At 34.4% G+C, this 21731-nt stretch overlaps 2 protein-coding genes across 2 annotated transcripts; one reads left to right on the forward strand and one right to left on the reverse strand.

Annotated features, from left to right (window-relative positions):
• The first annotated feature begins 1574 nt into the window (after nt 1-1574).
• Nucleotides 1575-7404, forward strand: LOC120336129 (uncharacterized). Its single transcript, XM_039403729.2, has 12 exons — nt 1575-1765; nt 2041-2197; nt 2303-2458; nt 2631-2769; nt 3030-3119; nt 3530-3599; nt 4704-4846; nt 4918-4994; nt 5490-5572; nt 5906-6004; nt 6143-6245; nt 6956-7404. The coding sequence occupies exons 1-12, from the start codon at nt 1616-1618 to the stop codon at nt 7117-7119; spliced, it is 1431 nt and encodes a 476-aa protein (XP_039259663.1). The 5' UTR covers nt 1575-1615; the 3' UTR covers nt 7120-7404.
• Nucleotides 7405-7549: 145 nt separating this feature from the next.
• On the reverse strand, nt 7550-20438 carry LOC120336127 (phospholipase D1-like). The gene is made up of 22 exons (XM_039403728.2): nt 20097-20438; nt 19371-19493; nt 19188-19290; nt 18456-18521; nt 17858-17916; nt 17718-17774; nt 16199-16339; nt 15741-15890; nt 15342-15507; nt 15038-15179; nt 14608-14753; nt 14053-14158; nt 13361-13479; nt 12935-13051; nt 12361-12471; nt 11540-11688; nt 10320-10423; nt 9868-10005; nt 9152-9254; nt 8706-8904; nt 8453-8560; nt 7550-8075 (listed from the first exon to the last, which is right to left on the reverse strand). The coding sequence occupies exons 1-22, from the start codon at nt 20234-20236 to the stop codon at nt 7968-7970; spliced, it is 2655 nt and encodes an 884-aa protein (XP_039259662.2). The 5' UTR covers nt 20237-20438; the 3' UTR covers nt 7550-7967.
• Nucleotides 20439-21731: the final 1293 nt, after the last annotated feature.

The following is a 21731-nucleotide window of genomic DNA, read 5'->3' on the forward strand; positions in this document are numbered from 1 at the left end:
CTAACGTGTTTCACTTCTCATCTGCCCACGATTAACAACCTGCAAATTAGCGGTCTCCAGTAGTTTATTGCCACTTGACTCGGTAATATTTACATTTATTTCTCTTGAGCACGTGACTTCCTAGTATAAGACCAATAATCCGATTTTCCATCAACGTTTAAAAGTGTCCCTTCGGGCGAGGTGAAAATTATAAATGTGAGTTACATTGCTAGAATGATTCAGTGCAGATATCAGTTGCTGTTTCAGTAAAGGTAGCAGGCGACACTTCTTCAAGTATTTATGGTGTTTTTTGCTTCCAATCTTTGCCAGGTCATTATTTGTTTGTTTAGAACAGTCTTATCAATGTGAAACCTAACCGTTTTCCAAAACACGCTTCAATAAAAAATGTTATCGCTGTTAGTGATGCGACCGCAGGACTACTGAACTAAAATAAGAAAGTGACGTTATTGTTATAATATTGAATTACTTTATGCAACTAGCACACACTGTATAACCTATCACAGTTTTAGGAATACAACTTACATGAAGAAATCCAGTTCTGCAACTTCTCTTCAAATATACTAATAACGGTATCGATACAGTCTATTATTGAATAAAGATTAACTAATTGCCCTATCAAGAATAGTATTTCGCTATAGAGTATAGACGAACTTAAAAAGGGATTAATAGCCTGACGTTCATGGTTATAATTTGCAGCAAAATACATGCAATATCGAGTCAATTCGATATAACCACTTTGATGATGGATAGTGTCAAAGTTATTTCATTTGCTGATTCAAATTGATAAATTGTGAACGACGTTGTTTTCTCTAACTATTCCATTGAAATCAGTTCGTGTTAGTTACAAGAATACCATACGTGTCTTATTGAGTTTGGAATAATTATGTTGAAACATCTCGGCCTCGAGGCGATATATTCGAATCATATATCACGCTTCCGCATCAGGGCGAAAACATGAGCAAGTGACATATTATACCTGTTCTACAAGTGGAGAGTTAATTCCGCCGCGAGGCTATTTCCCACGTTTCGTCATCATACCACTTTTACCGAGAATATGCATAGAATTTCGTCAAATATCATTAGTTTTTCCCGTGTATTGCCGAGGTCATGTAAGCTGTTGAAAGCATGGCTTTTGAGAAATGTGCAAAACAGTTATGTACTGTGAAAGAGACAAACTTGCATGGATTACTTTTTAAATTATAGTAATTGCTGCGCAAAATTTAATTACTTTTGATAAAGTATAAATCAGGAAATCGGAATCTTAGTTCTAATGATTTATAATTTGTTTAATATGAATGTAGAAATGTATTTGAATATTTATGAAAAACGTTAATATGAATGTAAATGTATCAGCTCTTAAATTATAACGTAATATTGTAATAATATGAGTAATCAAAATGGGTTAAATATATGGTAGTGATTTTTAATTGTATTCTGTTTTATGAAAATTTGCGAACGGCAAAAGAAATTGCTCAGAAACTATTATCTAATTGGTATGGAAGTAAAAGGACTGTTAGACGGAAACTTACATTTCTTACATTTCTATATTTTACCTAAATATAGAATTACTCAACTTTTATATCCGTTCTCAGTTATTTTTACCTTTACTGCAATAATGTATAGGTTAGGAGTAGTTGTAGCTTTTCTTTACATCGCTGGTCTCGCAACAGCTCAGCTACCTCCACCAGAAAAGCTTGTAGCTTTTTCAGAATATGACGGTGCTCTTATCCGATTTGAACCAGTAGAAGGAGCCATTGGATATCTGGTAAGTACTAATGTAAAATTAGCAGAGAAAAAATTGCACACGAATCCTTTATTTGCTCTTAAATGTGAAATAAAATGGCACAATGGTGGCGAAGTTGTAACCATCTATGCACAATGATGATTTGTGACATTGTTTGTGGAATAAAAAAGTAATACTAATACAAGCAAATATGTGATTACGGCTGAACTATTTCAGCAGTATGCAATTTTTATGGTGTTTTTATGTATTTCGCAAATTTATTTGTGTTTTCCCCGAATCTTTTCCTACTAATTCAGGGAGTATTAGGAGCAGAAGAGTCGTCATCCGTCGAAAGTCCCGACCCTCAGTTATATTTTGGAAATCTCGAGGCGCTAACAGAATACACTGTATTTGTTTCTGCAATCGATGAAGATGGAAATGAAGGAGAACCATCTTTTTATGTGTTCACCACAGGTATGAGCTTCATCTAAAAATGCGTGAAAATTTTGATTCTGGTTGCGAAAGTATAAAAAAGTATCTCTTTTATTTTTTGATAAACGGTGTTTTTGATCTTGTCAGGCGTCGGTGAAATTACAAACTTCAAGGTTGTGACTGTCTCTGCATCCCTGATGACATTGGAATGGGACCCCATGAACGGAGTTGAAAGTTACATTATTGATCCAATTGAAGACACATCAATGCCTCCAATCCAATTGGTCAATACATCAGATACAGGTAATATTTGGAGAGAATCGAGAGTCGTTCGCCGCTAAATACCTGCCTTGTTACATCTAGAGTGACAATGTCTACATCTTTCTATAGCAAATTATAGAATGATATTAGCTAGTGTACTTTGTTGATATAATCGTGTTGATATGAATTTCAAGGTTTTCAATTATGTTTACAGCTGATATTCCATCAATTCCAAGCGTTCGTATGACCGGTGATGCCAGTGCAAGGCTAACTGGTTTAAGACCCATGACTTATTACAAAATATCAATTCGTGGATTGCAAGGTACTGACTTGGGTCCAACGTCAACAATCAGGTTAGTAGCCAATCTATTCAAATATAAAATAAGACGAGGCCGTAATTTTGTGAATATTTTTGCATGAAGCTGCATCCAATCTCACGTTATGTTTCACTTTCAAATCGGATTCCATGGAAGTTGGATTCATAGCAATAAAACCGTTGGTTCGTTGAACATACTCGAATTGTATATACATGAAACTATATCACCCGTGACATATGTGACGGGTTAATTATATATCAGTTTCATCAAGTTTCGTTAATATCGTTTATATTCAGGGCAAGGACTGATGGACAAGGACTTGTTTTATACAATTTATGGGAAGATCACAATGGAGTTGTTATTGGTGGCTCAGGAACTATTTTCAAGTGAGTTTTAAACATGTTTTCATTGACATAAAATCGAATTTTCAAATTTAGACCCACATTAAGTAATTTTATATGTACCGTGACATACGTATGAAATATATCATTATACTGAGACCTGGTTAAATCAATTAGAAGATCAAAATGTACCTTTATGAAGGTTTTGGAGGATTATGTTTTGAGATTAAGAACCATTCATTATAACGTAAAGCATTGTAATAAAAATGATAATCATAATAATTATCACACTTTGCTCCCATTGAAGTTGTTCTGACACCTGGATTTTCTCTTATGCAAGCAAGTGTAGTATTTTGCCTACACTAGACCCAAAATCTCTCTTCGGAATGTACTGTTACATGATGAAATTAAAAATAAAATTGTTCTTTATAAACACACCATGTTTTATTTTCAAGACCTTTAGATCACCCAGATGGACCGTACTCCATACTCGTAGAATTTCCATGTGAACTTGAAAAACTTGAGGTGAGATTATTTTATAATGCTGCTATTACATGCTTTTATAATACTCAAGCACAGCGGTTCCCAACCCGGGCATAGGGGACCGTTCATAGGGGTCAGGCTTGTCCATGAGAATGGGAAACGTCCCATGGGATGGGACAGCACACATTTATATTTCCCGTGGGACACGTGGGACATGAAAACCGTTTGATTTTCGTGGAAATGATGGTAAAACTTTTCGATAGGAATTCGTGTCCATATATTTGAGTATAGCTGTCATGTTAGGTATAAAGAGCAAAATATATTCAGCATTAACAATATACTTCGTTAAGGGGCTGACACATGTATAATAGTTATCAATATAAAGTTAACAAAGTCCGTAAATTCTGTTGTTTTGCATGTCTATACGTATATGTAGTCCTATTCAGTAGACGCTAAACCAGAATTTAACAATTTTTATTGAATTTTATTCCAATGGGAATCTCATGGGATGGGATGGGACAGGCATAATTGCTATGGGATGGGAATGGGACTTAAAAATATGTGCCATGGACAAGCCTGCAAACGGGGGCCATGAGTGCTGAAAGCGTCCGCGAGAGGACCACGGGCCATGAAAGTTTGGGAACCACTGCGTCTAGCATTTCAGATATAGCTTTTGTGTATCTGAACAGAGTCGCTCTCATATCTGAAGGGATAGGAATGAGCAGGTTACAATGATAAGAATAACCAATTGCATAAATTCACGAATTTAACTGAATAAATGCAAATTATGAACGGATCTTGCTATATATTCAAACAACCCAGCGTCATTACATCATCATATCAATTTGGATCATAATAAATAATATTTTCACAGAACTCGTGATGTCCATCATAATAATTTCGAAGGAATGAAATCCTTTCTTACATGAGAAATCTTTTGTTCTAGAAATATTAATGCATTTTCGCGGCAACAGTTAATTACAGTATGCATTATCATAAACGATAGATGACTATTGACATAATACATGGATGAAAAAAATCGTTGACCAGTATATATACCTAGTTATGTATGTTTATCCACGAACTATCGTGTTCTTTTGATCTATATTGAAATGCGGATCAGAGTACTTTGATGTAACTTTTCAGGTATGGGAAGCGAGACTTGACAACACCACTGACCTTGGACCAGGTATATTCAATCTTCTTCAAGATGAAATTTGGATGCAGAATAAAAATGAAGTCGGATTTAACTTCTACACAGTGTACAATGAAACTACTTTTGAATCTGAGTAAGTGCTTCCTATTCAACTAGAACTCGAGATGATAAAATTATTTAAATACTTGATTCAAATCTATTCAGTTGTGACTTCGATCCAAAAGCCATTGAAGTAACTTATGGAAGTGACGCAGTACCGAAAGAAGCAACCTTTGAATTTGGTAAGAATTGATTACACTCTTTAACCATTAAATAACCATTTTATGATGCTTTTTTTTCCATTTTTTCACTCCGCACGTGGTTCTGTAAAGTATAAAGCATCCACTGCTAGGTGAAGTGCTAATGATTGTGGACATTAAACTCGAGATTATCAACCTGCATTCCCACTTTTATACAGTTCTCTATTTGAATACAATTTGCAATTTACTTAAATTCATACATTAGTATTTAAGCACAAACCGCACATCAGGCTGTTTGAGTTTTTTTTTAATTCTGTTTCACACCCAGGGGGAAGGGAATTATGCAAATTTTATGGCTTTTAGTAAGTTTACATTTGAGCTTGTTACATTGGCGCGTGTGGTCCAGATGCGGGAAGATGATACGTTTTATTGAACTTCCTATAAATTCAAAGTTTATTCACAATTTATATTTCCGAAAATACGATTTTCTATGTATTTGAATTAGTTTCCCTCACGATTTTTTTTTATTTTTTACAGATATTCCATATGACATAAGTGACTGGGGCGGTGCTGGAATCCTCACTCTTAAACTGGATGAAATCTTTCGAAACCCAAATCAGGTATGAAATATTGAAATGATAAATATGATATAGTTGTCGTATGCTCTTTATTTCCACCACAATCAACGTTTTATTTTCAATAACACATTCCATTTTAGACATGTTTTGTTTGTGTGTCATTCATGTGCATTACACCTGGATAACCCTAGTCGATTTTATAAAATGTTTTATGCAAAATTAGCATACATTTTAGTATTACATCTTTAGGTATTGTCTGGACTATATGTGTGGAGAATTTTCAATCAAAACCAAATCCAAATTATAGTCCATCAGTTACTGTCGTATTCGCATAAAACTTTAACATATAAGATCATTAAATTTTCAACATTTCAGGCTGCCGAAGAAGGAGATACCAGAGAACCAAAACCCGATCCCTCAAGAATGGCGATTCAAATCGCCCTGGGAGCAAACTGCTCTGCATTGACTATGCAGGTACAACATTTTTTCACTTGATGAAGATGTTTGGAATAGAATTAATACCAAATCAAAATGCTTTGACAACATTGCAAACAACAGTATAGACTTGTTGAAGTAAGATGCTTTATTTAATCTTTTTCTCTCATTTTTTAGGACTGTTGGAATATAGACAGAGTATACAACGCTACCGTTGATTCTGGGGACGATACTTACTACTTTGTTCAACCTCAAAGAATCTGGTGGACTAACGACATTGGTACGTTTTGTTATTCCATATCTATTAATAGTTTAATATGAAGGTTACTTTATGCCGCAAGCATTTAATCTCATTTTTATTAATGACGTGAGCGAATTAAAGATGTATTACTCATCTGACAGATTAAGCTTATTTTTTGCCAACAATGCAGGAAAATGATATTTAATTAATCCCAATTTCTGTTGATTCTGAAAAGAAAATATTTTAAAAATATCTCAAAATGAGTTCAATGTATTAAATGTTTTAACTTTGTTTTTTGAGATTTAAATATTTCCAAAATTTACCCTCTTTCTATATGTTTCACTGAAAGTATTGACTTAAATTTCTTCCATTCTCTCGTCACCCACTGACTTACTGCCTTAACTTAGAAGTATAAATCTAGTTCCGAGTGAGTTTCAGGCTATCACATTCTGCAATAATCTTTCACTTGTCGGTGTGTGGTATGCTAGTGGTTTGCGATTTCCATTGAATTCGATAGAAAAGGTCGACACACTTCAAATGATTAAAAAGAGAATTCAATTTTACTAGTGAAGCGCGCTCTGAAGTGTTTAAGATTCACTTTATTTCAATTTGTATTTGTCTGTTTAGATTAAAGCTTTAGAAAATGTTTTCTTACTCTCGTTATTTCTACGCTTTTACTATCCAATCAAGTCTCGGTTAAGACCACCCAAGAGAATTTTTTACGTAATCAAAAATTCATTAACTTTCAGGAATTGTGATCTCGTTCAACGAGGCTTTATGCCCAGATCCAGAAAGTCTTGAAGTTTTTGTTTTATCGGGGGGAACATTAGTCGATGAACTTCATGAGAATTATGAACTTCAAGAAGTGAAAGATACATGCGTAGATGATCCGTTCGAAGATGAATTTGTATAGACCTCTAGATCAAATTGATTACTTTGGACGTATTTTACAGAATATTGATTGATTTCACCACCAAAAATCAAATATACCTATATCGTTATTGAAAGTATTTCCCACTCTTTGGACTATTGTTAATCGGAATCCGTCCCTGGACTGATATTTTCTATTTATACATATATACTATGATTTTCTGTGGAAGCCATTTTGCAAATATTATTTTGTAGGTAAATGATAGAAAAAGTCTGCACTTACTTGACCATTTTCTTATAATACTTCGAAAATAAAATTTATCTCTTACTCTTGTATGTATATATTTTTAAGTAAGTTTGTTTTGATACGATGGTGATTTGCCAGCAAATAGATTAGCGGTAGAAATATTACATGTAACATAATACATAATATTGCAGGAGTATTATCGGAATTTAATCGATTACTATCTATTACTTGACCACACTATTAGAATATTCTGACACACACTGAAAAACAATCCAGGTTGAAAGTATTTAAGTAGTAGTTTATGTTAGTTACATTGTATTGCTGCAGTCGAAGGTAAGCGACACAAATGAAAAGTATAATATGTTATTGGTACTGGAAAGCAAACTTCAGTATCAGTAAAAGTTGGTCGCCTCTATGCTGGCAACACATTCCATTATAATCATAGATAAATATACATGCAAGAAAAAGTAAATCCAACTAATACATTTTTATTGTATGCTGACTATCGTTCAGTAGTACAGTTAAGTTGTATTTTGGCAAACCTACAAATTATGCAGCTGCAATTCAAACCTCAATTTGCAAATCAATTAATATTGGAGTAAATTGCTTAGATCCTAGTTTTAAAAATTATTTCTCAAGTTTTCTCAAGTGAACATTTCTGCTGGAATTAACCGAAGAAATGAATCGGCATCTGGATACAAATCTTCTTCTTTTAAGTATTCCGTAGAGAATTTTACAAGATAGCCTTGTACCTTAAAAAGCATTGTAGGAATTATATAAAATATCATAATATACTAAATTTCTGAATCAAAATACTTGTGCAGTTCCGTGAGTCCCCATATTAGAACAACGAATTGGGAAGATGGATTCTATTTTTTGGGGTGTGTGCTGTTAACACTTGGGAGTATAGTAGATTAGTATAGTGACAACAATATAGTTGTTGGCCAAATTGCTAAGGACGTGCTTTGGAAAGTCAAATTTCATTTTGATGAAGGTTCAGGGCCGCTCGTCCTCATAAAAATCTCACTCTCGCTCCAACAGCATATAAATTAGAATGATTGTAATACCATTATTCGTATTTTACAATTAAGTGATACGGAATTTAACTGAATGCGAGTAGTGTTTATACCTGTTCAAGCATTTCGCGTTTATCTTCTTCATTTGTTATAATGTCCTTACGATATTCATCTACCTGGGAAAATCTTGCAACGGCATCAGTTGGAACCGGCTTGAATACCTGCGAGAATTGTGTTTTTAGACTGATAAGTAAAGATAATAAAATAAAATTGATTTGAACGATTACGCAGTGTGGTATGAGACGATAAAAACAATAATATTAAAAGAAAATAAAGAGATAATAGCTAAAGTAACTAGAATCAGACCTCTTCATAAATTTGGTTATTGTTTCTTGCCGTTTTCTCCCAGATATTGTTGAAAAACTCATCACTTGTTATATCGCTGAGGCTCCTTTCAACACTGAAATCCGACACTTCGTCGTCATAATCATGTGGCAGTAATCCAAGAAATTCTGCAAACAGTCTCTTTCTGAAGTTGGAAGAAAATTTTCCAGCCAGGTAGTGTCTGAATATCAAATCAATGATTAGCAAACATTCGTACTAACCAAAAATTTAAGTTTTAAGAATCAGTTTTTTATTTCAGTTTCTGTACTGAAATGGTGATTTTTGATAAAATTCGTCACACAGAAATTACAAAATTCATGTATTCGGGATAAAAAAAACGTTTCAAGTTCTCGGGAATTATCCTAATATAATTTAGAATCTTAAGCTTAGTTAACATTTAAATGAAATTTCATTTTATTATTTCATACTTTCCATCCATCATTGAAGGTATCAATTCCGTGTCTCTCATCCACAAAGCGACTTCAGAATCTCTTGTGCCAATCATACTTCTGTCATTAAGATTTGCGGAACCTAAGTGTATAAAAAAATGATTAATCCTGAAAATCACTGCAATTAACTTTAGCCTAAGTTAATTGATTAAACAAGAAACTGTAGCGCCCAATAGGGCATATATTGCTCATATATAGAATTTATTATCATGCCTAATTGGGAGAATTTTGGGGATATTTTCTCGTATGTATGGTATAATTGCGCTCAGAGAATTTTAACATGAACTGTCTTATCAGGCCCTGATTGCAGGTAATGCTTTAGGTACGAAATAAAGCCACATCACATCCTATTGAGTCTCGTGAATTGAAGCGCATGTACGTCGTTTGTGACAGCTTCATCAATGCGCTGGTTATTTTTGTTCCAATCGGTCATGTTTTGTCGCTATTCGAAGTGATGGAAACGAATATAAAAGTATTTATTCTGCGTTTTTGCAACGTGTAATTCGTCTGTAAGTATCTACAAAATTTTCACAGTGGAATTACAAAAAAATTGCTATGAAACCTGGTAGTGAGACAATCTCATTTACTGCACTTTTTCAAATCGTATTATTTTTGATTCGGAAGGCACATTTAATTTAGATATTCAAATTCGAAATATAAATGCATGCGCGTCCATAATTATTACTTCAACTTACCAACAATTGTAATCTTATCATCAACGATCATTAATTTGCTATGAATGTACAATACTTCCGAGATTGCTTTTCCGTTGAGTACGTCGTGTTGTCTCAATCCACAAAAAGAAATGTGATGCTTGATTTCTTCATCGGAAACTGAGCATTAAAATTTGTCAAAATAACTGGAAATTTACTTCTGATATAAAAATGAGCATAAACTATAGGAATCGCTGTCTCCATAACGATTCATTTTATATCGATGTTTCTCTAATCATAGAGGAGAAGCAAATGAATTTAATAAAAACTAGTCAATTTGTCGTACCAGTATTGATATAAATTGGCTGAAGGCAGTGGGACATGAAGTCATATGATTAGACCTACCTGATGTTCATGGATTTGCAAGTTGCTCTTTTGTATTATTAAAATAGAAAGCATAATGTTCAATGCAATAACGAATCTGCAATACTTACAGCCATTGTTTTTCAATGCACCCACGAGCGATCCGTCCCCTCGACTAATACTTCTGAATTGATAGTAAGTCACCAATTGTATATCTTCGCTTGTTTCATCCTTACTGTGATTAGTAAAAGTCAACAACAAACATCAGAGCAAAAGTAATTTATATTATTACTCGACTCGTTCGTTAAGGTGTTCTGAGTGACAAAGCTCACTTGTAAACTCGCTCCTATTGTTTTCTTCATTGAAAACTCGAGTTCCTACAATGGTTACTTTAAGTTCCATTCTACAGGTTTTTAAACAACGTTTTAGAGTGGTTGGTAACGTTATATACATATACAGCCAAAAATATACATATAGCGCCGACTAAATATACATATAGCCCCAACTAAATACCAATATACAGCCAATGTGATATGCATTTACGGCCAATTAATATACAAATACAGCCATTTTAGTGATGTACATACACAGCCAATACCATATGTATATACACCCAATCAGATATAGATACACAGCCATTCAAGTAATGTACACAGTCTAGGGCTGAGCACTTCGAATCGACTACTCGAATCGATTCGAATAGTGAATGATTCGAATCGGTTCAGAGCAAAATTTTGAATCGCCGCCATCTTGTTTTTTTCTTCCCACCAATGGTCGAGGCGAATTTCCCAATTTATTTTTATTGAAGCCATTTTTTATTGCAATTCTGACATATGACTATTTTCTGTAGTGAATTATTGATAAATAAGTGTTTTTCATTGTGTGTGCACGCTCAGTAATCTGAGCCATCCTAGAGATGTATTCTATGTTTCCAGTAATTCATTTGTTGACAGGACCAATTGCAATGAAAAAAAAGTCATTGCAATTACATATCTTCCATTGACTTCCAAGTATTCGAGATTCGATTCGAGAAAAATATTCGATTCGATTCTGAAATCACCACGTATTCAAAAATGCCCATCCCTAACACAGTAATGTACAGTTTGCCCCAAAAGGCCTCTGTCCACTGCTAGGTAAGGAGCTACTAAAGTACGGAAGAAACGCAATCTTTCCGCTTCCACATTGCCAGCCAAGTTTATTACACCCTGAGTGAGATCGTAGGAATAGTATTTAAATCATAAATCATAACCTTTGAACCTGCGATACCAAGGCTTCAACTACTAAACCTCTGCGCCCACAAAAAACATAATATTTATTTATGGAAAAACGAAGATTTTTCTGTTTGAAATACCTGAAATCTCCTTCAAATGCTGGGATTAATGGAAGTACAACATAAACGCGGAAGTTGGTCCCTTTCGCAGCCGTGATTCGTTCAATCAAAGCTTCAATAATTTTGTTCCAAACGAGGTCGTCGTCTTTGATACTCACGAAAAACTGATTCTATCATAAAAATAGAAATATAAGTGTAATTTATATTTAGTCACGAAATGGGCATATGGATCTCTATTTGAAAATGATTTTTGTTATAGCCGAAAAATGTTTTAGCGCTTTGTAATTTTATTAACTGATAGGGTATTGCTACGATATTTTTTAGTTTTTTGGTACTCGTTGTTACACCCTGAATTTCGCTGATTTTAATAAATGAGTTTTTTTTTTGCTCGCTGGACGATCAAGTGCTATACGCCATATACACACTCAACCGGTAACCCGAACGTGACATTTCTTAGTTAATATGAAAACATTTTTTCAATATCAATAAACAACAACCACGCCAAACACGTTGGAATCCACTCTCCTCGTCAAAACCTGAAAACCGACACTTGACATAATTTCGAAATTTGAAACCAGGTAACCCAGCATTGCTTTTAAATACTTTCGCGCTGTAAAATCTCATTCATTTCGTGTCAAACCTCAGGACACCAACTCCCGGCTCTAACAATTTCAGCGAAATTTAGACCAAGACAAAAATCTCTAACAGACAATTCAAAAGCGGCATGCAGTAATAACATGACAAAATAAGAAGACATAATAGCTTTTTATCAGCTTATCAGAGACGGCCACAAACATCATAACTGACTTGGTTATGTATTTATGTTGTAGCAGTGTTTATACCTCTATGTACACGTAATGCTTTGCGGTCTTGATGGCTCGTACGTAAGCTTCATGTATCGAGGATTCAGTTTCTGCCAAGCCAACTGACCAAGCTCCCGCAGAACGCAAAACCTAGAAGCATACGAATTTAAATTTTTTTTAGAAAGAACATGTTATGGTGTAATTAACAAGAAATAAAATTATAGAGAGACGAAAAATTTGTAAAAAAAAAATTATTCGATTTCAAATATAGCTTTGTCGCATGCACTTTCACATAGTTTGAACATCAAACTTTCAAAAAATTGTTATCAAACAATGAGTTACGCTCTCTAAACCTTCTATTTGTTGCAATATCAAAGATCAGGGTAGCAAATAGATTATATTTAGTGGTGTTTGCTTGATATGTACTTGCTTGCTTGCTTGTATGATAGTTTCTGTTAGCTAGGCAATTTCTGATAAGGTTAGGCACCAAAAAAATCAAATTTTGATGAATAGAAAATTTTGGAAAATCATAAACGTTGTGTTATTGATGACTTGTTTACCGAGAAAAATACGAACAAAAGTATTTTGAGAATTTAATAATGTTGAAACCGACCTGAACTTCTGCTTTGACTGCGTCCGGATGAACTTTTACTGAGTATTTTTCTTCCACTGTCGGGTTAACTTTTGGAAGGAGATATGCATATTTTGCCTGTTTCCTGTGGCGCTTCGCCTAAAATTACAATCACGCGTTAAATTTATGGCTATGTATAAACATTTTTGGGCTGCTTGTGGCCTTATTTTTTGTTTATTGTTTTCTGCTATAGTTTGAATATGAAATTCTTTTGGGCAAATACATGACAAAAAAAAACTCCAATATAATGAAACGGGCATTTTTCAATGTCACTTGAATACTGCATTCAATATATATATATATATTAGAAAACAAATTTGCTTTGGAACACTTTACGTGTCTCACTCGTCTGCCGCACAGACAATTTTCTTCAATTTATTTGTATTGCATTATTGACGCACAACTTGCCTTTGCAAAATTCCATCTTTGAATGAAATGTTTAGCAACGTCTCTGGCACTTTCATGATATGTCACGGCACCAACATCGTGCCAGGGCATTCTAGGGTTAATACGTCTGTCAAGTTGGTCTGCAAATACAATTTATCATTGATTGATAGTTCGTGGCTTAACTTGTTTTGGTAACCAAACGTCATATCCTTTCAACAACACTCTACTGCGCAACAGTGTCAAATTTTAAACAAAGGACGCGATTAAAAGTTAACATAGACCACCAAATACATTTATAGCAGTCAAATTTCAAATTCTAATAGAATGACCGTTAGAACAATTACTAAAAACTATTGATTCGCGTCATATCATAACATACATTTCAGTTGTAATGATTTAAGTAGTGCGAATTTGTAATTATGTTTTGTTATTTTTGCCCACATATTTCAATACCTAATACGTCTTATGAATAGTCTATGTAATAGTCCATTCTTCATAACAATTCACATGTTTAAAATTCAATTTTGCAGTAAGAGGGATGAACAATGTAAACGCTCTACACAAACTTGTATAACCCTATAAGAATATAGCATCTCTTGATACCCTATTTTACCATTCACTAAAGCAGTTTGGAGTACGACAAGATGTTGAAAATCAAACACTTTTCACTTTTCCCAACATGTAACGTTACCATGCCAGTCCGCAAAATATACCTTCAAATGGCTTGTCATATCCTGTAGCTGCTTTTACATAATCATTGGCGTAATCCATTCCCTTCCACGTTGGATGACATATGCACTTTGACCAATGATGCGACTCCTAAAATTTTGTATCAAACTGAAGTCAAGTTGAATATTTTGCAATACAATGTTTCGAAACTTTTTGAGATTTATGGGGAATATTTAAACAATTTATGAATGCAATTTCTAAACAGGATTAATTTATTTAATAGTACATAAATGGAATGGAATTTTTTCCAAAAAATAAAAAGTAAAAAAACAGGAGGCTGGTAAGGTTCAATCAAAAGAAATTGTAGTCTGCGACTAGTCCGATTGACAGTCACGGGTATGCGAATAGGTACTTGCACAGTTTAACGTTTCAGATGCATGATGTGACAACAATACTCTATAAATAGTCTATTTAAAAGGCGTGCGATCGATTTGTACAATTGGCGTATGCATTCTGTTATTGATATTTACAGATTTTGCTTTAAAAATTGCTTCACAAATTTTTGAATAATATTCTACACCAGAGACATAAGTAAAAACCTCCTTATCGTCCGATGTTTTAAGGTCCGTCATCGGATGTTTGTGGTAATCCCATCTTCCGAACGACAGATCTATGCCAGAAACAAATGCGATCGACTGATCGACAATTATCAGTTTCTCGTGATGAGACCAAAATAGGTTATTTTCTGAAAAGAACAGAAATAAATTTAAAATATTGATGGGCCATATTACTAGATTCTCAATATTCAAAGGCTCAAATTCACTGCAATAATATTACAGCAATGAGAGTATTCTACATCAATGTCCTTTTGGCGGGAATACAAAACTCTGAAATAAGTCTGGAAATAGACTGATGACTGATGTGTTACCCGAAAATCTCATAGGATACATATATATAGTGTGTATGCTTATTTCTTACGTTTCTGTTATATTTTAAGACTACTCATCGAGAAATCATTGTACAACTCACCCAACCCTAGCCCACGGTGAATTAATACTCGGATATTTTCCTCATTGAGACTTTCCAGAATATATTTTGCATAATGTTCTCCGAGATCCACAACTACTCCCGGACCATTGTAAAGCAATATGTATATCTTGACGCCGGATGCCTTGTAAAATTGCATTAGCTCAAGTTAATATCTTATTATTGCATATTTTTTCACGAGATTTATCGCTATTGTTATCCTTTCCCAGAACCCGGAGTGAAAGAAAATAGAGAAGTTAGAGGAAACGGAATCCAGTTTTATTTTTATAATATAGTACGAACTAACCGCTTTCTTTTCTATGATAGTTTTCAGAAGCCATTCATCTTTTAATTCACCCTTGCGCTTCAAGAATATAGCAGGAGAAAACGTCCAACCGGTAATAAAGATTTCACTTTTTGCACTTTCCAGTGCATCTGCTACAGCAGAGAAGAAATCACAACCATCAACAAGCCTACAAAGAAATTATTCAAATATTTATTATCAGCCACCTGGTAGAAAATATCATGGAAACGTTAGCATACTTAACCAAAATCTTTCCGCGACCACGGCAAAATAAAGCATGAAATAGAAGTGACAAGATAAAGATGCGGGTCTGTAGGTTCAAAACCAAACCCGAATAGAAAAACTCGAGTGGATTCAAATAACTCATTTAATTACCATTAATGAAAATGTTAACAACTATACCAATGTGCAACTGAAGGTCTTGCAGGTGCAAAGCTTCCGTGCACATTTCCCATTGCACCTCCGAATTCAGATATCACATTTTCCATGTTACTTTCGATGCTATCATGCCAATTGATCGCCTCTTCTGAAGTCATACATTTTAAATATATTCTAGAAAATAATTTGAGAAGGAAAATAACATATATATAGTTTATTCCACTAACTAACTCAACCATGTTATACTAAATTGCATAAAGCCTGGTCAAGTGTGAGAGTGCGGAAACTTCTCATAAAAAATAAAATAGATAAAAATGAAACTCACTGCACAGAAGTGTACAAAAAGTTGCGCCAATAATCCGGTTCGAACATACTCAAAATATGAATATATGTGTATATGAATTTATTAGTATAAACACTTCAACAGTTGGCGAGGACTAATCTTTATCACCTATAGACATAGCAGAATATTTATAACTCACGTATGAGAAGAATTTTTGAGCTTCAAGAAAACCCCTTTCTCGACTACTACAGATGATACTCCATCAAACAGAAACACTCCCTCGACATATTGCTTTGTTTCATCAAGGTACATCAAAAACTTATCTTTAAGCACAGCCCATCTGTAAAGTTGTGAGAAATTGAAATTTGAGTTGTTGTATGTCATGTTTCATTTGAGTATTAGATTGGGAACTTCCTACCGTAGTTTATACTTATACATATCACTATCAGAAATTTATATTTTTTTCCTAATTTAAACGTCAATGAATAATAAACGCGGTACGTTATTATACAAAAGCGACGATTTTTGCAATAACCATAACAGTATTTCCGAATATTTTCCTAGAATTTGACGTAACAACAAGTTAGTCCGCTGCAATAAATTCTGCTTGCCATATAAAGCAATAACAACAAACATTTGTACTGCAGTAGGGGAAGGTGGGGCACGTTGGGACATGGCGCACAGGAATATCAGCTCTCACACTAATACTATTCGGGATCCGGTCCGCGGTTTGATGTTTCAATCCGCCCTTCGGTGAGTTACAATGTCCCCGCAAACGGACAGCGGACGGGTAGAGCGACGCAAGCTATGAGGTGAAATTGGTTTTGGGGGGTTGAAACTAAAAATTCACCGTTCCAGTTTTTTCTTTTTTCTAACTTAGCCTTTCCAACGTGACAAACCACCGTCTGATATTTTTCAGCTTTAGTCCACTGTGAAATATTTATAACGTTGGCGAGTGGATGGGCCTTCTGAATTTCGCCGTGGGATGATCTGAAGATATTTGTTGATTATGGGGAACAATGGACCGGGGTTCAGTGGGACATGCCCTACATGGCACAATTCGACAGTGTTTGATACAACAAGTTCTTAGAGACCTAGAGATGCGTTATATTTTTATGTAACATTATGGTATCTTTCAACTCATGGTCCAATATGAAATATATTCTAGAATCAAAAATATTTCCAGATTTAGATTCGGATTAGAAAATAATTTAATTTGTAAGCGAATTTTTTGGTGAAATATCTGAAATATTTCGGTTGAACATTGATTTCAAAAATCTTAAATCTTCAAATTTGAAGTCTCCCTGTTCTTTAGACGATTATGCTGATTAATTGCTCATTTTCAAGGGCATACTTCGTTGAATTTTAACAGAATGACCCATTGTGCCCCAGGGTCTGTCCGAATGTGCCCCACAAGTGGGGTACAGTGGGACACTTGACAAACGTTTTTCAAAGCATTTTGGTGGTAAGATGTGTGTCGCAAGGGAATTTCTTAGTCGCTGAATAAAAACTACATTTATCCCTCTCTGCATTTATCCCGCAAAGTTATATGAATGTGCAGAATAAAGGGCTCAAAATATGAAAAAGAAAAAAAGTGTCCCAACCTTCCCCACTTTCCCCTACATTCTTTACTATCACGCTATCAACCAACAAATGTTGCAGTTTATTGCAGAATTGTCTAAATAATGGACAAAACAAGGTAAAAATATTCTACACACCTTTTACTCCAGGTAGAAACACAACAATTATCACTTTGCTTTTGCAAGTATCCTTCCCTAAAAAATGTATGATAAAATTAACTTTGTATTTTGTGTGCAATTATATTGAATGAAAACATCAGATTGGAAATCATTCTTACTTCTTGCTTCGCCCCAGTTCTTTCCTGAATGTAAAACCGCTCACTTCAAAAAAGTCTGCCTGTAAGCAAAAGTATACAAAAGTATATGTTTCAATAAAAGCAAACGAAAAAAAAACAGAATCTATCTAGTATTTACACATATTACAAGCTAATAATGTTTGGTAGAACCCACTTTAACTGAACCCACACACTACTTGTCTAAGTGATTGTACGTTTTAATGAAGCATGTTGGACAAAAAAATTGACAGTGAGCGTGCTTGTTGTTGAGAAATGGGGAACAAAAGACTGTGGCTCCCGAGGAATTTTGCTAATTTAAAAATTTGTGCCACTATGTGGATTTTCCGCATGAATATCTGGCAAGCTTTGTTTCGTGCGAGATTGGTAGTATGCCGGTAGCTGCGCGTTGCTCTTTTCTTGTGTAAAACGAGATTCTGTTCTTTTGCTGTTATAACTTTTTATTGCCTATTGTTCAATCATCCCTATGAGTTCTGACACAGGTGCCAATCAAATGAAGCCTTATTACAGGGAATGTGAATATAAAAAAAAAACAGTAGGCCTACATCTTTATTTTAGATAAAAGGTTCGAAAGAAAAATTACCAAACTGTTGTGACCTCTGTATATTTCATAAGCAAGAATATAGTCGAAATACTGTTGCATATCCTCCTGTTAAAAAACCAATTACATCATTAGCTCATTGTTCTGCATATACTCGTATATTTACAACTTTATAAAAGTAGAAAAGAGAATCATTTGATGAAAAGTCTATTATGTGACTGAAAAAATTCTTTTTATACTGCTTGCCAGGTAACTTCAGACATCATTCAGCAATCGCGTGCACAAACGACGATGCAAATTAGTAAGTTTCTTCTCTGTCCTAGTATTGCGTTAGTCAAAAATAATCAGTTCATAAAGCTTATATAGAAAGTAATGATAGAAATCTTTTTAAGTTACTTTAAAATATACGCTACACCAGGGCTACTCAACTGGCGGTCCGAATCCGGACCTTTCGAGTATCGGATTTGGACCGCACCTAATTATTTATTTTAGATCATTAGCCCCACTTTTTGAATTTCCTGTTATAAAATGACTTTCATAGTTTTGAATGTATACAAAAAAAACTATACCACCATAATAAACACTTTTAATTTGCTACTAATCATTAGTCGGTCGAAGAAGTGCTCGTTTAAGGATGCCGAAATATCATTTCTGGAAAGACCGGACCCAAATAATTATGATGTTTTGTTTGCGGACCTTCGATAAAAATAGTTGAGTAGCCCTGCTCTACACGTCAAATATTCAGCCGTCCCTTTCCATTTTATATTCAATTACCTTAACGCTTTCAATATTCTTTCGTTCCCCAGTTGCGCTATGCAAAAAGTTCATAATGCTTGGTGGTTTCGTTACTGCATCGAAATCATCCACGTCTGTTAACCTGGTACCAATATAAGGATAACTAATATTACAAAGTGCCGCATAAAGCAACGAAAACCCAATGACATTTATATTACATACCTGCTTGCTGATACATCTTTGAAAGCAGAATAAGCTTTGAGACCAAAAGCAAGTTTGGCAACATCGGAAAGTTTTCGTCGAACCGTCCATTGGAACGAATCGTGTTCAACTGTCAAATCATACCTGTCGTAAATCAACCAACAGAATGGTTTGATAAGTTTATATTTTGGTATAATGTACGGTGAGTTATCTATTATATTTAGTATATATATTTATATATATCTAAATCTTAGAATGTATGCGTGAATTGATAACCAAGGCCATCAGTGACGCAGTTCTATAGATATATATGCAGTAAGCTTTTAAATTGAGTAAAATTTCAAATTATGCTGTTTTAGCTGCAAAATTTGCATTCAATATCATACCTACGTTTGATTTTATTTCCATAATCAGTTTTTCATTTCATGAACTCATGCCAAATAAATGATTTATTAGATGGGCCAAAAGTTCATTGCTTTATTTCAAATATATACACCAGAACCTTAGGTTATATGCAGGCTAGTTCCAAACTAACGCTACACATATAAAGTTTACTTCATTCAAGAACAGTTTTATACAAACTACATAGTAAAACGAGAGTTCTTAATGTTGGTAAGATATTTCCAAGTAAATTCATTGAATATGTTTGTCACACTTTTGCCCCACTAACGCTTTTCAGCATTTAAACGTAATATCAGCATTCTAGTATATATAGTCAATATTGACAAGATAAAACACTCTACTTACCAGATTTCTTGAGAACTAAAGTCTGATGTATTGCACACCGTTACAAAGACTTTGGCAGGATGTTCAGGTAAAAAATTATTTGGAAGTGGTTCATTTGGCTGCACTATCGTCCCCGGATCATACCTTTGTTGCTCTGCCATCACTACGCTTTCTAACTAATAATGTATTTTTGTAATATATATACAGTTTATAACTACATTTGCATGCATATTACGAGAAGAAATGGAAATGAAATTTGTCTCTATTCATTTATGTATTTTCGATTTCTTAAAAATACCAAGAAGTTGTCTTCCATTCGTAGCTAATTGAATAACGCTCCACTCTATAATAAACGAATTTTACTGATTCAGAAGCATTTTCCTGTACGTTGTGTTAGACGCGCGTGACACAACAATGAATGCATGTTGCATGAATGCAAGTGATCAATATGTCATTTCTTTTGAAGTAAACCATTCGGTTGTTATGTCACTAAAAATACATCAAGCTCTTTGGATTTTACGGGAATGATGAGCTAATAATTGATCTTTACAGGAATTCTCCTATATTAACCATGTTGCGTTGTAATAATGTGCAAGCCACAGTACGCAAAAAACTGTAATACGTCCCAGCTTCTTCTTTTTTTGTTTTGATGTATGTCAATCAATAATAACGTAATACAGGTCACTAACGTTTCTACTTCGTAACTCAAAACAGATCCTTTGATTAATATAGATATTGAAAGTTATGTATTCCTTTATGCGCCGACAAAAACTCAAGCTGGTGGGGTTGGGATATATGTAAAGTACTATTTAAATCCGTTATTGGTACACAAATGTATTCTGAATGTCTACCCTTGCGAAGAACTTTAGTTTGAAATACCTATTCATTGTGAAAAGTCTTCTTCCATTATTCTTGAGGTTGTACATCGATACCCTGGATCCAGTGAATCTGGATTTATGAGCGCTCTTAGTAATACCCTACAGGGCCTACAGTACACCATCTGGCACTTGACAAAAATAAATATATATTATATTGGGTGATATTAATATCAAATTATTAAGCTCCGCAATCACCCAACCAGCTGTAGTGCTATTGTAATTGGCCATATATATTTATTCTAATATATATATTTATCTGAGGAACCCGTTTCATGTATTGTATGGCAACACTGCGTGACTGATCAATATCCTGGTATTTGTCAGTTTCAACTTCGTCATGCATCTCCCCATGTTCAACACAAGTTGAAACGTGACATGAGAAAGTTTGATTCATCTAATTCATTCAAGATGCCCATGAACTTTTTACTTGCATGACCTTATTAGTATTTGCATTGCTGGTAACTGACTCGGATGACCGTATATGGTCGTGTCGTTATCAGCCAGTCACATACCGAAAACTGCATTATGTGTTGATTTATTATTGTTATTGCACAATCATTATGTTTTCTGGTCTGACGAAAAAAATAAATTCTCCCTCTCTCGTTCTCATTTCCCCGTGTATTTTGCGAGCAAATCCTGACATATAAGATGGAGTTTCATTCAAAAAATGGAATACACATAACGCGTTTGTTAATACTATCGGATCACCAGCATCAGACCGCGACTAGCTTGGAAAAGGCCTCACCAGTTCGGCGTTCCAGATACATGAACGCACGGT

This window comes from Styela clava, chromosome 2 (genome assembly GCF_964204865.1).
Source record: "Styela clava chromosome 2, kaStyClav1.hap1.2, whole genome shotgun sequence".
NCBI lineage: Eukaryota > Metazoa > Chordata > Ascidiacea > Stolidobranchia > Styelidae > Styela > Styela clava.

Excerpts from the sequence above, each read along its gene's own strand:
- LOC120336129 (XM_039403729.2), top strand. The coding sequence starts at position 1,616 with ATGTATAGGTTAGGAGTAGTTGTAGCTTTTCTTTACATCGCTGGTCTC. Across the intron at positions 2,459-2,630 it reads GGTCAATACATCAGATACAG|CTGATATTCCATCAATTCCA; the intron begins GTAATATTTGGA and ends TTATGTTTACAG. Across the intron at positions 6,246-6,955 it reads CTGGTGGACTAACGACATTG|GAATTGTGATCTCGTTCAAC; the intron begins GTACGTTTTGTT and ends ATTAACTTTCAG.
- LOC120336127 (XM_039403728.2), bottom strand. The coding sequence starts at position 20,236 with ATGGCAGAGCAACAAAGGTATGATCCGGGGACGATAGTGCAGCCAAAT. Across the intron at positions 18,522-19,187 it reads AGAATATTGAAAGCGTTAAG|GAGGATATGCAACAGTATTT; the intron begins GTAATTGAATAT and ends GTTTTTTAACAG. Across the intron at positions 8,561-8,705 it reads ATAACCAAATTTATGAAGAG|GTATTCAAGCCGGTTCCAAC; the intron begins GTCTGATTCTAG and ends CAATTCTCGCAG.